Genomic DNA, 13,307 nt, shown 5'->3' on the forward strand with positions numbered 1-13,307 from the left:
GGAGAGCAGTGGAGACTCGAGTGAGAAAGTACGGCACAAAAAAAAAAAAAAAAAAAGAAGGTTGGAAAGATTGAAACAAGGTCAGACAGAGAGAAAAGGGAGGGAGAGAAAGAGACGGGATAAGAGGCTGTTTGTGTCTGGGCGTCACTTTCTCAGCAGGAGGGGGACTAAAAGGAAATAATGGAGGGAAGAATGGAGGATGCTATGATGCAGGAACAGGGAGGGCTTAAAGAAAGGACAAAAAAAATACAGGTAGTGGGGCTGAAAACGGTTAAAAATCCCTCCTGATAGAGAAGCGCCATACAATACCAGTGAGAGCGTACAGAGGGTCAGGGAACGAGGATGAGCTTGCACAATTGCAGGTGTTATTAAATGAATCTATGGCCTTGAACCAACCTCGGAGAACTGCAACCCTGAACGCTCACAAGACACAAACTGCATTTATTTCCTGGAGATGTAACCGTAACTTAACTGCTTGTGTGCACCCATAAGGAAGACGCGTCCCCATAACGTGACTGCAGATTTCAGACCCCACAACATTAATAATACCTGCACCACACACACACACACACACACACACACACACACACACACACACACACACACACACACACACACACACACACACACACACACGCAGAATGTGTATCGATGATGCCAGGATAACTAACGCTATATCCCACAGTTTCTTCCTGTGTGACTGTTGTGCTGACACAAGTCACTACATTATTTCTGTGCGAACAGTGACCATCTAAGGGTTAACAAAGGATTAGAGGTCTGGGCCTTGTGCAGAGCTTGTGTGAGTATGTGTGTGTAAGTGTGTGAGAAACAGCGGGAACCCCCCCCCCCAAAAGCAAACAGACAAAAGTAGCAGAGAGTTCCTATCTAAACGGCCTTTCTGCGCTCCATGAAAATGTTCTCAAAATTGTTTATTTAAAATATGTACAATAAAAATATTTAAACGCATTTCAAGGACCACAAAATTGCTTCTCAACTTGAAATTGTACAATGAAAATATATTAATATCTTTATATAGGTGGACATTTGGATGGGAAAGCTTATTCATGTTAGTTTTTAAAAAAAATAAAACCTGTATTTTAAGAGTAAAACTTCTCAACGGTACACTAACAGTTAGCGTTACGTGTAACTCGCACATAATGCGCAGGTGGAAAATAAAATTTGCTCATAAATGCCTTGTGTTTGCCCGGGTGTGTTTGATATGTGTGTTTTGATCCGACTTTAATCACATCATTTGCGCAGAAGCCGAATGTTCGGACATTCGTTTGTGTCAACATCACAATTATGGTCATGGCGAGCCCCCCGCGACAAAATGGTGCCCATGGTGGCGTGACTGCAAGAAGAGTGCCCTCTCTGCACTGCAGTCAGAAACAAGCCGCATGTGTAACTGTACATGCACAACCATGGTTAAGTGAATGTGTGTGTATGGCGGTGGAAATGTGTGTGTGTGTGTGTTCTTCAGTCAGCATAACGCCCCACTGCAGAGACAGACAATGTTCCACCATCCCACCTCTCCTCTCATGCCGCCATTTTACACGAGCAGGAGGTAACGTTAACCAAATCTGATTTTTAATCGCTTAACTGAAAAACAAAAATAAAATCGCGAACGAATAACGAAACGCGCAAATCGATGAAGACGGGGAAAGTCCATTTTGAGTCCGAAGTTCGGGATCCGAGCGAGCTCGGCTGGGCGAGCGGTTTGTGCACGTCGCTGTTCGAGTCTTGTCCCTGAGTATAATGAGTTCAGAGGGTACAAAGGTATTTGGGCGGGAGGGGGTTAAGGAGGGCACTGGAGTAAGAAATTAGAAAAAAAAAATGGATGGAAAAAAGGGAGAAAGAAAGTGGGGAAAATGGTGAAGCTCTGTAAACTGAAATGAATGTAACGGACTGCTCACAGCAGGAGAACGGCAGAAAAAAAGGGAAGAGAGACAGAGAGAGAAAGGGAATCAATTAGAGAGAGAGGAGAGTTGGTCTGTAATGGTTTCTCACAGTAGGACGGCTGAAAAACAGAAAGGCAGCGAGACAGAGTGACAAGAAGAACAAGAGAGATAAACACAACAGGATGAGTTTTAGGGAAAAAGTTGCAGCGTAACAACAACAACAAAAAAAAAAAAAAAGGTGAGCGTAGAGTAAGAGGCAAAGCGAGCCAATGAAAGATGCAATTGAGGGCTGCAGGGCGCCACAGATTTCACACGACAGCAGTCTGCTGATGCCGATTCAAAGCCCTGTTTTCTGATGCAACACAGGCTTTCAGCAAAGTCCTTTCTCTTGTGTGATTCCTGACAGTTTTGCTCAATTAAACATCACATCATCACACACATCGCTGTGCTAAAATTCAGAACCGAAGCCTAAAGAGCCGAAACACGCTTTACAACACGACAAAAAACAAGTTAGGGAAACAACGTCGCGGAGAGCCATGTGTGCACAACATCATTAGGAGCCTCCCGTGTCAACGAGTCTGCCCTGCCTACTTTGTTGTGTTCTTTGGTTAAATTAAGGCGATAAACACACATTCACACACTGGAGAGGAGATCGAGGGACCGGAGAGTGGTAGCTGACCTTGGAGCAATGACAGCGTACCTGATGGACTCGCTCACTGTCACCACTCTGTCCTTCAGTCGTGTTGTGAGGCAGTGGGTCATTTTGTGTGTGTGTGTGCACTCCTATAATAAATTCAAACACCCATAACAGGGGCATCCCCGTATTGAACTTTTAATTATATGGGCTTCTTTCTGTAAAAAGAGGAGGAGGAGGGAGGGAGGTGCGTGTTTTGAAGTTTAGATAAGAGATGTAGCTGAAGGACAGGACCTGCCATCACCAGCGGCCACACACACACACACACACACTCAGCGAGTATAAAGGCACTGTGTGCCCTGCTGCCATGCTACCTGTCAGATAAAAGGGAACCTGAGCAGGAAGGAACTAGGGAGTATGCGAGATGTTACCACAGGGAACAACACAACAACAGCTGTGGTAAACCGCCACTAATGGACAGCCAAAGAGAGAAAGAGAAATCCTACAACTCTCCTTCATCTCCTCTCTCATCCATCTAATTTGCTCCCATCTCGCCGGCCTCATGCATGCTCATCCCAACGCACTCGCCGCACAGCGTGTGCGTGACAGAGATGGAGCGAAGAAGAGAAACGGGAAGACGGGGAGTCGGTGAATAACTGTAGATATGGAGATACAACAAAGAGATAGAGAGAACACGGGAAAGATAGGGGAGGTGGAGTGGGGCGGGGTCTGGGGGGGTGGGGTGGGGTGGGAGAGTCGGGGGGAGGACGTGTAAGACACTGCTATGGATGGTGCCTAGATTAGTTTTGCTCCAGTAGCGAAAGATCATAAAAAATGAGGAAGGGAGGAGAGAGCTGAAGAGACAGAGAGAAGGGGGGGATTAGTGCCACTTCAGGAATGACAGAAGACTGAAGAAAGAAAGAGCAGGAGGTTGGAGTAGTGGGGGGAGTCAAAGACAAGGAGACGGAGATCCTGAAATTTAGTCGGGATTAGTTTTGGTTAAGAAATAGGATGAGAGGCTGAGAGGGGAAAAAATGAGACAAGGAACAGTACATTGACATATGTTTATCTTTGAAGGGGAAGTCTTTCTGCTATGAAGTAAATAGATTCTTACAGTAAAGTCAAACTCATGTCTCCCTGCATGCACGATCCAGGTGATTGCAAATATTTTGATTATTTTTGGCTCAGACGGGCTGATCAGGGAAAAGCTGTCAGAAGGTCAAGACTGCATTAGCATTTTCTCACTGAACAACTATCTGTGGTATTTCTAATTAATGACAGCAGGATAATTAGCATATAAAAAAAGTCATCAGCCTTCATTCTGGTAATAACGCAGCAAATTACTCCCCGTATCACCAGGACGGTGAGAACCATTCGGAGACGGCCGGAGCTCCTTTTATTCCACTTTAATTGTCTTCTCTTTTTTTTCCCAAACTGATGAATTTAGTCAGTGCTGATTGATTAGACAACCACGACACCAGTTTCTTTAGTACAAGTGCGTGTTAGCGCAACAAACCCCCTGCAGATAACACTGGGATGGGAACTGGGACGGGCGTCTGAGACACGCATGTGGGCGTATACACACACACACACTTACACTTGTACAAATTGAACTCCAGAAGAATGCACGCAAAGGCCCATAGATGCAGAAACCCACCAAAACAAAAAAAAAGCGCACTTGGTAGTACACATAGAAAGGCTCCCACGCACACACTGACAACTATACAGGGATTCCCACTGTGACTGGGCAACATTCCCAACCGGAATGGGCAGCTCACTGGACTGGAAGACTAACATTACTCCAGGCGGGCTCTGGATTAGATCAACTCTGGGAATTTCAGATGGGGACAGAGTGATTGAGAGAGAATGAGGAAGGTAGTTTTAAAAAAAGAGAGCGAGGGAGAGAGTAGGGGAGGGGTAAAATGTGTTTTAGAAGATGTTGTCTCATTTATATGGTAAAGATAAATATTTTGAAGCATACAGATGCGTTAGGTTTCAATGATTACGGCACAAATTTTTAAAAAAGAGAAAAGAGAAGAAAGCAGAAGGTACTTTAGAGGGGATAAGCAGAAGTCTAAACATGATGCTATACAGCCCATGTAGCAGAGATGTGAGAGGCAGAGAAAAGAGTGTCTTGGTGTACAAAGTGGGGCGGGGGTGAGCATGAAAGAAACAACAGATGAAAAGAGGAGTGTACTCACTGGGCGCACAGCACACTGTGACGCGCAACTTCATACATGGCAGAGGAGGGCCTTCATCTGTGGGTAGAGCTGGAAAGAACAAGGAAAAGAAAAAATGTAACTAAGCTTCACACTTAATAAATCCAACAATCGGTTAGCCAATATTAAAAAAAATGTAATTAACACTTGCTGAATGAAACTCTTCCAAAACAGAAATGTACTCTTTGAGAAGTCCTGTGCTCCTGCTGGTGAATTCATATTATAAGCTTAAGGAACAGCAAGGTTATTTATTTAGGTTTTCTGTTTTAACCATATCAATAACTCATGACATCTCCCCCCCAAAAAACACTCCCTGTGTGTACTCATCACACTCATCTACACAACTAAATAAAAAACAATGCGACACAATCGAGAGTGCAACCATTACAGAACGCAACACTTTCGATCCACTCAGATTATGGCTCACATGGGAACACAGGCAAACATCAGCGGTATTACCTGCCACTCTAACGCTGCTTTTGCAAAACAAATGTGTCTGGAAACTGCAGTTAAAGGCTTTTTATCTTTGAATAAAAACGCAACAAATTCAAGGCCCAACACACAAGTCGAGTGTACGATTACCAACAGTTTGTCTCACTTTGTACCGACACTTTCGACTGATAAGACGCAGCAAGTCCTCCGAGAAGTCTGTGGTACAGCACAGAGTGACAGTGGAGCTGCAGAACTGGGTTATGCTTATGACGACTGAAGCAGCTCCATCACAAACAGGAACTAGAAGGGCAATTTGAAAGCGCAGTAATCCAAAATTTGTTCAAACCTTGCGGTTTTAACAGAAATGTAACACGCTCTTCGTTCGCCCATCTTTCACCTCTCTAAAACATGTCAAGTTATCCAGCTTTTCAAAGCTTTTTTTTTTATTGTGTTCATAGAAAAACAAATAATACTGAAAATGAAACAAGGTTTACAAAATATGATGCTCCATTGTGCTAGCATAATGGGCCTTTTTCACAGAGTAGCCACTTCAACGTGTCATAGCAGCTGGTGTGCTACCACTGCTACGCCAAAGAACCAGAGCTCTGTTTACCCAAATATGCTTTAAAGCTAAGTCGGTTAAAAAAATCTGTCTTACATGCACTTGTAAGTCTAAGACAAAAGGCACTTTCCCAAAAACATTATTACTTAAGGGGCACTCAGAAATGACAATAGATTAAAACGTTTCTACTAACCAATGTTAGCACATCGGGAGATTAAATATAGCTACACTGCCACAACACAGGTTCAAATGAACTGAGCAACTTAATGTTAAGTTAATGGTTAAAAAAGATCATCTAGTTTGTTAATTACTCCATAGCCCAGTCTCAAAACAATTCACTATGATCATTATTCAACACAAAATGTTAATTCAGTTTTTTCATCAAATGTGTTTTCTAAAGTTCTACTTTTAGCTGGCAGGATCCAGAGTTTATTAACAGACCCTCTAGATCTACATTCAGACATGTAAACGGTCAAACTGAATGAATAAATTGCAGCATCTACTCGTCACACACTGGTACATTTTTTCCCAGATAAAACGAATTTCACAAAGTCAGAAAGCTGGTGGGAATTTCTACTTTAGCAACTTTCATAGGAATAAATGGAGTGACAACCATCTACACCCACTGGCCACTTTGTTAGGCACAGAAGGTCAACTCGTTGTTAATGCAAATATCTAATCAGCTATTTGTGTTGATCAAATGACAGCAGTGCAACACATTTAAGCACGTAGACATGCTTGAGACAACCTGCTTCTACTGACCCCCAGAACGTGGAAGGCGATTAAAGTGACTTTGAACGTAGCATCCCATATGGAAACGATATATATAAATCTTATAAAGTTTGTATCTGTTTTGTGTGAAACTTGTATGAAAAGCATACAAGAGTGAAAACAGATATAAGATCCCTTGAAAAATTATATAAATGAAACTTGTAAGTTTTGGATACTTACTAAGACAATATATGAAAGTAATGAGAAAGTGGCCACTTTCATGAGTAAATCATGTAAGCCTGATATGATTCACTATATGAAGTAGGCCACATCTTATGCAAGTCTTTTATAAGTTTTTACTTTTTCTTTTCCATATGGGATGGTTGTTGTTGGTGCTAGACCGGTTGGTGTGAGTATTTCAGGAACTGATGCTTTACTTGGATTTTCCTACACAACCATCTCTAACTTTTACAGAGAAAAACTGAAAACATCCAGTGAGCAACAGTTCTCTAGGCGATGTCAGAGGTCAATAGTAACTTAACTCACTTGTTACAAGAAAGCTATGCAATGCACAACCATGTAAAATCTTAAAGCACCTGCGCTACAACAGCTGAAGACCACAGCGGGCGCCAGCCCTGTCAGCTAAGAATAGGAAAGTGAGTTCACTCGGGTTCACCAAAACTGGACAACAGAAGCTTGGAAAAATGTTGCCTGGACTTTCTGCAGCAACATTCAGATGTTAGAGTCAGAATGTGGTGTAAAAATAAAAGCATCCTGCTTGTATTAACAGTTCAAGCTAGCGGTGGTGTAATGGTGAGGGATATTTTCTTTGCACACTTTGGACACCTTACTACAAACATTGTTTATTTATTTATTTATTTATTTTTTTTGGAAGTACAAACATTGTTTAAAACACCACAGCTTACCTGAGCATTGTTGCTGGCCATGTCTATCCCTTTATGACTACAGCAGGATAAGGCACAAATCATCTTAACCTGGTTTCTTGAACATGAAAATCTGTTTGGTGTACTTAAATGAACTCCACGGTCACTAGATCTGAATGCAACATCGGATGTGGTGGAACGATAGATTCACATCACAGAGACAAGAACTCTGCAGCATGTGTGACGCTATCACGTCAATATGAACCAAAACGTTCCTAGCACTTCGTTGAAAATGTGCCCTGCCTCTCCCCACCGCAGGGAAAAGGGTAACACCACCTGGGTCTGGGTGCAGTTCCCCCCTCCAGGGGCAAGGGTACCTAGACCCGGTTAGTAGAGTACGCTTGGGGAGTGTGATCGTGTATACAGCGTCCCTTTATGTCTGTCTCCACGTCGGTTGAGTGTGAAGTACATATGAGAGCATGAGGGTGGGAATGGATGTTTGTGTCTGTGTGTGCCTGTATGTCTGTGTCTATATGTCAGGTTGGGTATCAGACGCCACCTCTCTGGGGACATCTCGGGCCCTCCAAGGTTTGGAGGCCTATCTCCACCCACCACCACTTCCCCTGCCGGTGGCGGACTCCCTCAGGTGTCGGTGTGTTGGTGGTTCTTTGTATCTGGGGGTGGGTGTCCGGGTACACACCGGCTCACTCCTTGGCGGCCGCTTATTGGGGCTCGCTCGGGCCACTTTGGAGGTGGGGTGCCCCCGGCCTCTCGGCCTGGGGCTCGGTCACTCAGGCACAGCTGGCTGCCGGCGGAGCTCACGGGCGCGTCACTGCAACTCCCCCTGGCTTCTGCTCCGCGGCTGCTGAATGAGCTCTCATCTGGGACTCTCCTTAGCTCTTACTGGGACAGTGGCGCGGCTGCCCCTCTGTGGGTCTTCCTTGGTCTCTTGTGTTCTGGGTGCCTCTGGATGTCTGGAGTTTTGATCTCCTCCATACCTGCTTGATACCATAGAGGACAGGGCTGTGGCTCCCCACACTCTCTAGCAGATCATTACATGGAGAAACCTTTGGAATGCACACAGGTATGCACACAGGTGTACACATGGGTATTCACAGATGCGGACTACAGCTTTCTTGGCTGCTGCCTCAAAGCACACTGTGCGCTGTCTATCTTGCGTGCTGCACAATATCGTTTATTATTTAGTATCTACTGATATCTACTGCTAGCTAGTTTATTGTGATGGTGCTTTTTTTTTTTTATTATTATGTTGCTCTTTGTTGTTTGCTGTCTCCCCTGTTTTTTTTGTTTTCTTTCTCTCCATACAGGTGACCCAGGAGTTTTTTTTTTTTTTTTTTTTTTTCCTCTCTTCCCCCCCTTCTCACCGTCTCTTCTCCCCTTTGGTTTTCTTTCTTCCTCTCCCCCTCTTTCTTTCATTCTTTCCCCCTGTCCTATTAAAAAAAAACAAAAAAAAAAAGGATGACAAAGGATGAACTGAAGCTCCGCCATCACGTGATGTCACATGCTGCTGTTTCTGATGTCACTTCCAAAAAAAAAAAAAAAAAAAAAAAAAAAAAGACCTATGAAAAATCCAAATCTATGCCATCTTTCACATTTTCCAAAACTGTCCAGTGGGCTCGATTAGGGTCTTTGCTGGGCCAATTCTGGCCCCCAGGTCTTGTGTTTGACACCCCTGACCTACAGTATAAAAGCAGATATTACATGACCACTATGACTGTTCTCTGGTGTCTGACCAGTATAAAGCTGGTATGATGGTGAAAACTGGGTGAAAAAAAGCGTCACTCTCCATCACTCTAAGTGACATTTCCTTCTTGAAGCAAATCCTGTAACTCAGCAGTTACATGCTGAAACATATTTGGAAGACTTATATTAATAAATTATCTAAATAGTAAAAAAAAAAAAAAAGAAAAAAAAGAAAATGTGCCACGAAGAATTAAGGGAGCCACCAGTAAAGAGCAGTAAAAACTGTAAAAGGAATGAGTGTGCTTGTTATTAGCAACGCTGTTTTGATTCCATTGTGGTTTTTGAGGGCCCTGTATAGTGGAAAAAGTGACACGCTCCAGTCTTTTTGTTAAATGGTGAAAAAAAATGCATTGCAATTTTATGACACTGGGCTCTGAATTATGTCCATCAGTTCATAATGTTTCAACTCAAAGCTTTTGTTAACTGTTTCTGCGTTTTCCTATTTGTAATAATTTACTGGTGACTCTCCAAATGTCAAGTCCTTTGTTCGTTTCCTCGGCTTTCCTTTATCTGCCGCATTTTTCAAATTTCTTGTGATTGTTGTCAAAGCAGTGAGATCTGTTGTTCTAAGCTCTCTTTGTCACCATTACTCTGGCCACTGTTGGGAAGAGCTGACTATCAGAGGATGTAAAGGTGTTTCCTGTTTTTGGGGATCTAGATATGGAGACCCAATGGGTCTTGGTCAGCAGGGTGAGCAGTAGGGCAGAGACCAGGAGGCAGTGGGTTGTCACTGTCATAGTCTGTGGGAGAGATGAGCTGGGCCCGGCTCAGACTCAGCCAACTAATGCCATTAGTGTTTCTAATACCATTGTACTGTTCTCCCGGGCTAATGCCATTATGCAGTCTCCGGTGCTGCGGGCCCATTCAGTGCACACACCCCAGAGCCAGACATTTGGACCAACTTTACGCCCTATCTTTGATGTGGACAAAACACACACAATCGCCCAAAGCCCGATGTGACCCAAACCAGGGGGTAAGACCTATTGTTGCTTTTCTGTGAACTGGCATGAACTACCACAATAGCCCAGTGTGCATGTGCGTACATACATACGTTTGTGTGTGTGTGTTAGTGTGCGTGAGCGTGTCTCATACCCTCACAATGCTCCATTGTCCCTCAGACCGCAGCAGTAATTTATGTAAAGATTCTTTCTTTTCCTTCATTTCCATCCATCACTTTTGTTGTTCCCCACTTTTCTCTCTCCCATTTGGGTTCCACTCATCCATCCTCCCATCCCTTTCTCCCCCCACCCTTCCCGTACTGTGAGACTGTGTCCATCTTTTGCTCTTTTTCTCCCCGTGTCACTCTTCCACGCTTCTCTACCTCCGTCTGCTTCTCTGCCTGCCTTTTTTTCCTCCCTCGCTGTCACCGTGTATTGATCTCGATTTCTTCCACCTACACTTTTTTGTCTCTTTGTTGTCACCCTTCCGTACTATGCATTCGCTTGACTCTTTCATTTTCTGCTTTCGTTTCATGCCCTCCCTCCTCTTGGACTTACACCAGAAGTTGTAAAAAAGCAAGCAAAAAAAAAAGGCAACTGATTTTACAGCCACTAAGCCATCTTCTGTATCTTTCCCTCCCTTTTTTTCCCTCCAGTGGTTTGAAATAAATGAGTGAGGGGAGAGGATTGCAGGAGGATGTCACGGAGAAACCATCACTTAAATTGTACAACAGCCTACAGGTTTATGAAAACATCATATTAATGTCATTCAGCATGAATTTATGGATAACATTAATGGCATTCAGAAAGCTGCAGTTTGCCGACACTCATAAAAAACACGTTGGCTTAAGCAACAGTGAAACCTTTTTATCCTTTAAATAAGGCTTTCTGGCCGCCACATCATCTCCTGCACAGGTGTCTTTGCACAGACTGATGAACTGAAACATTAAATATTTAGATTTCTTTTTCTTTTGGGGCTGTTTTATTAGGGTGTAAGGAGCTGGAGCGAATATTCATTGTTTCACTTAAACACGATCATAAAAATGATGACAGATTATGCGCAGCAAAAACGTATACTATTGATCTTATTTAAATAATCACGTGACAAAGGCTGGGAATTAATATCAATACCATATCGATGCTTCTGAAATGCCAACTGTAGTGCTGAAATGCCCCGAAATGTGCCATTAGGAGTTAGATAGAAACAAAATAATGATTAATACTAATGATTTTAGATGCTTAACTCATATTAATACTTAACATTTATTTAATATTAAATACTTCAGATTCAAAGCAACATTCTTCTTATGCTAAACTAAAAATCAGATGGTGTTTGTTGGCTGGACAAAAAATCTCAGGGCACTGATATAATGGAAAAATTTGTATCCATTTATTCATATTTCTGGAAACTGACAAGAATCAAAGCAACAAATAACAACAACAACTTGCAGACCGATTTGTCTGCATATAAGCTTCAAAATTGTTGCATATTAAGACATGTTTGACTTTTGATATCTCTAAAAATCAGACAATTAAGTTAGTTATTTAGCAGCCATACAAAAAATTCCTAACGGTGTATCTATTTGTTATATCTGTCACATGACTGATCATCAAACATCAGGCATGTCAGAAAATTTCATATAACACTGAGCTCAAGCTGTGATATGTTTGACTCTCTAAATCGGTTTACCCTCTCCCAACACACAAAAACATACACATCATCTACTCACAGCTGTAGTAGTAGTGTCTCCCTGGCAGAAACTCAAACCCCAGTGAGAAGGGCGTGAACCTTTGGATCTTTTCTGAGAAGCGCACTGGTCCATATGGAGCAAAAGGGGTGTTACACTCCCACCTCTTGATGGCCCCCCTGGTCTCTACACAGCCTTGGAACGACTCTTCTCCCACCAGGTAGAGGGCAAGGGTCTCCGGCTGCCCGTGACCCACGGCCTCCTCGTTGGGGTAGTGGGGGCAGTGGATGTCCAGGTAATCGTTGAAATTCAGCTGGACAGACAGATCACCTGCTGTTAACCTGGAAGGAAGAACGACAACGGCATTAATACTGCATGTAGCAATTAGAGACTGATACATGACTGAAGGAGGGGGGAGGCAGTGATAGACTGCAGACACGTAGAGAAAGAGCGAGAGAAAGGACAGGAATTCCACAATTTTCCAAATGCACATCCAACACTTGTGACAGGCAATAAAACAACATTTTGATCTTTTTTAATACAAGAATTTGGTGGGATTCAAATGCTACAGCTACACTTCTGGACCAGTGACGATGCTGAGTGTCAGCTAGAGAGAGCAAAAATTCCTCACATGCTAATTAAGACCACTGAGGGGAGTTCAGCGTAAAATAAACTCGACTCCCTCTCCTTTCCACTCTCCCACTGCACAGCACAGATAGACAGATAGATGTGTGTACAAACGTAAGCGGATGTGCATGTGCATGTACAACCATGTCAGTCAAGGCTGACTGGAGTTTGGCATAACAACAACTCTGGACAAGACAGCATCATTAGGACAGAGCAGCTGCATAATGTGCGATCTTTCAGAGCGAGGATTCTGACTTCCTGTCAGCCCGCAGTATAAAGAGTTTCCCATGTACAAGCTAATATGTGAATGAAAGAATGAGAATAAAGTCAGAAGGGAAGAAGATGTAAGACAAAGCAAGAGAGGTTAACTTAACATAAAGATATCATAAGACTTCATGAAAGAACAAAGAGGGAGACAAGAAATAGGAAGGGAAACGTGTGACAAATGGAGGAAAGGCCTGTGAGTGATGAAGAGACATGAGACGAGTCCCACAGGCAGACAGGAGGTTGGTGAAAAGAAAGTTTTGGAGACAGGATGAAGAAAAGCTGGAACAAAAATATGTTTAAAAAGAAGCCAAAGGAAGAAGTTGGACATACAGGTGCAAAAAGTGGAGTAAAGAGAAAAGTAAAGTGTTTTAATTAGTGACCCCAGAGAGCCTGAGTGCAGACACACAGAGAGAAGAACAACGGAGTGGAAGAAGAGAGGAGACGGACTTTAATTGGTCTCCTCTTCGCATGGAGTGCAGGAGCAAAGAATGAGGGGCAGAATGTGGCTTGGGCAGAAGGTTCAGGTCCGTCAGTGGGAGTCTTTATAGAGGGGTGACAGAGCGGAGGAGAGAGGAAGGAGTGCTGGGAGTCAGTCAAGGGGAACATGGGAGGGAAAAGGAGCGTGGAATGGGGAGGGGATGGCGGTGGTGGTGCACGGCAGAGTACTCTGAAGTTAAGTAGGC

The 13,307-nt window shown here is 43.4% G+C and overlaps 1 protein-coding gene across 2 annotated transcripts in view; it reads right to left on the reverse strand.

Moving 5' to 3' along the window:
* efna4 (ephrin A4) overlaps positions 1-13,307 on the reverse strand; it is a 35,394-nt gene that overhangs the window by 2,952 nt on the left and 19,135 nt on the right. For both annotated transcript variants that reach the window (XM_085423003.1, XM_085423001.1), the window contains exons 2-3: positions 11,773-12,071; positions 4,734-4,802 (exon numbers count right to left, since the gene is read on the reverse strand). In XM_085423003.1, coding sequence (XP_085279129.1) covers positions 4,734-4,802; positions 11,773-12,071 — 368 coding nt within the window. The remainder of the gene's footprint in view (positions 1-4,733; positions 4,803-11,772; positions 12,072-13,307) is intronic.

Source organism: Rhamphochromis longiceps, linkage group LG11, assembly GCF_057381845.1.
Source record: "Rhamphochromis longiceps isolate RC_006_pf linkage group LG11, R_longiceps_female_GT1.1, whole genome shotgun sequence".
NCBI lineage: Eukaryota > Metazoa > Chordata > Actinopteri > Cichliformes > Cichlidae > Rhamphochromis > Rhamphochromis longiceps.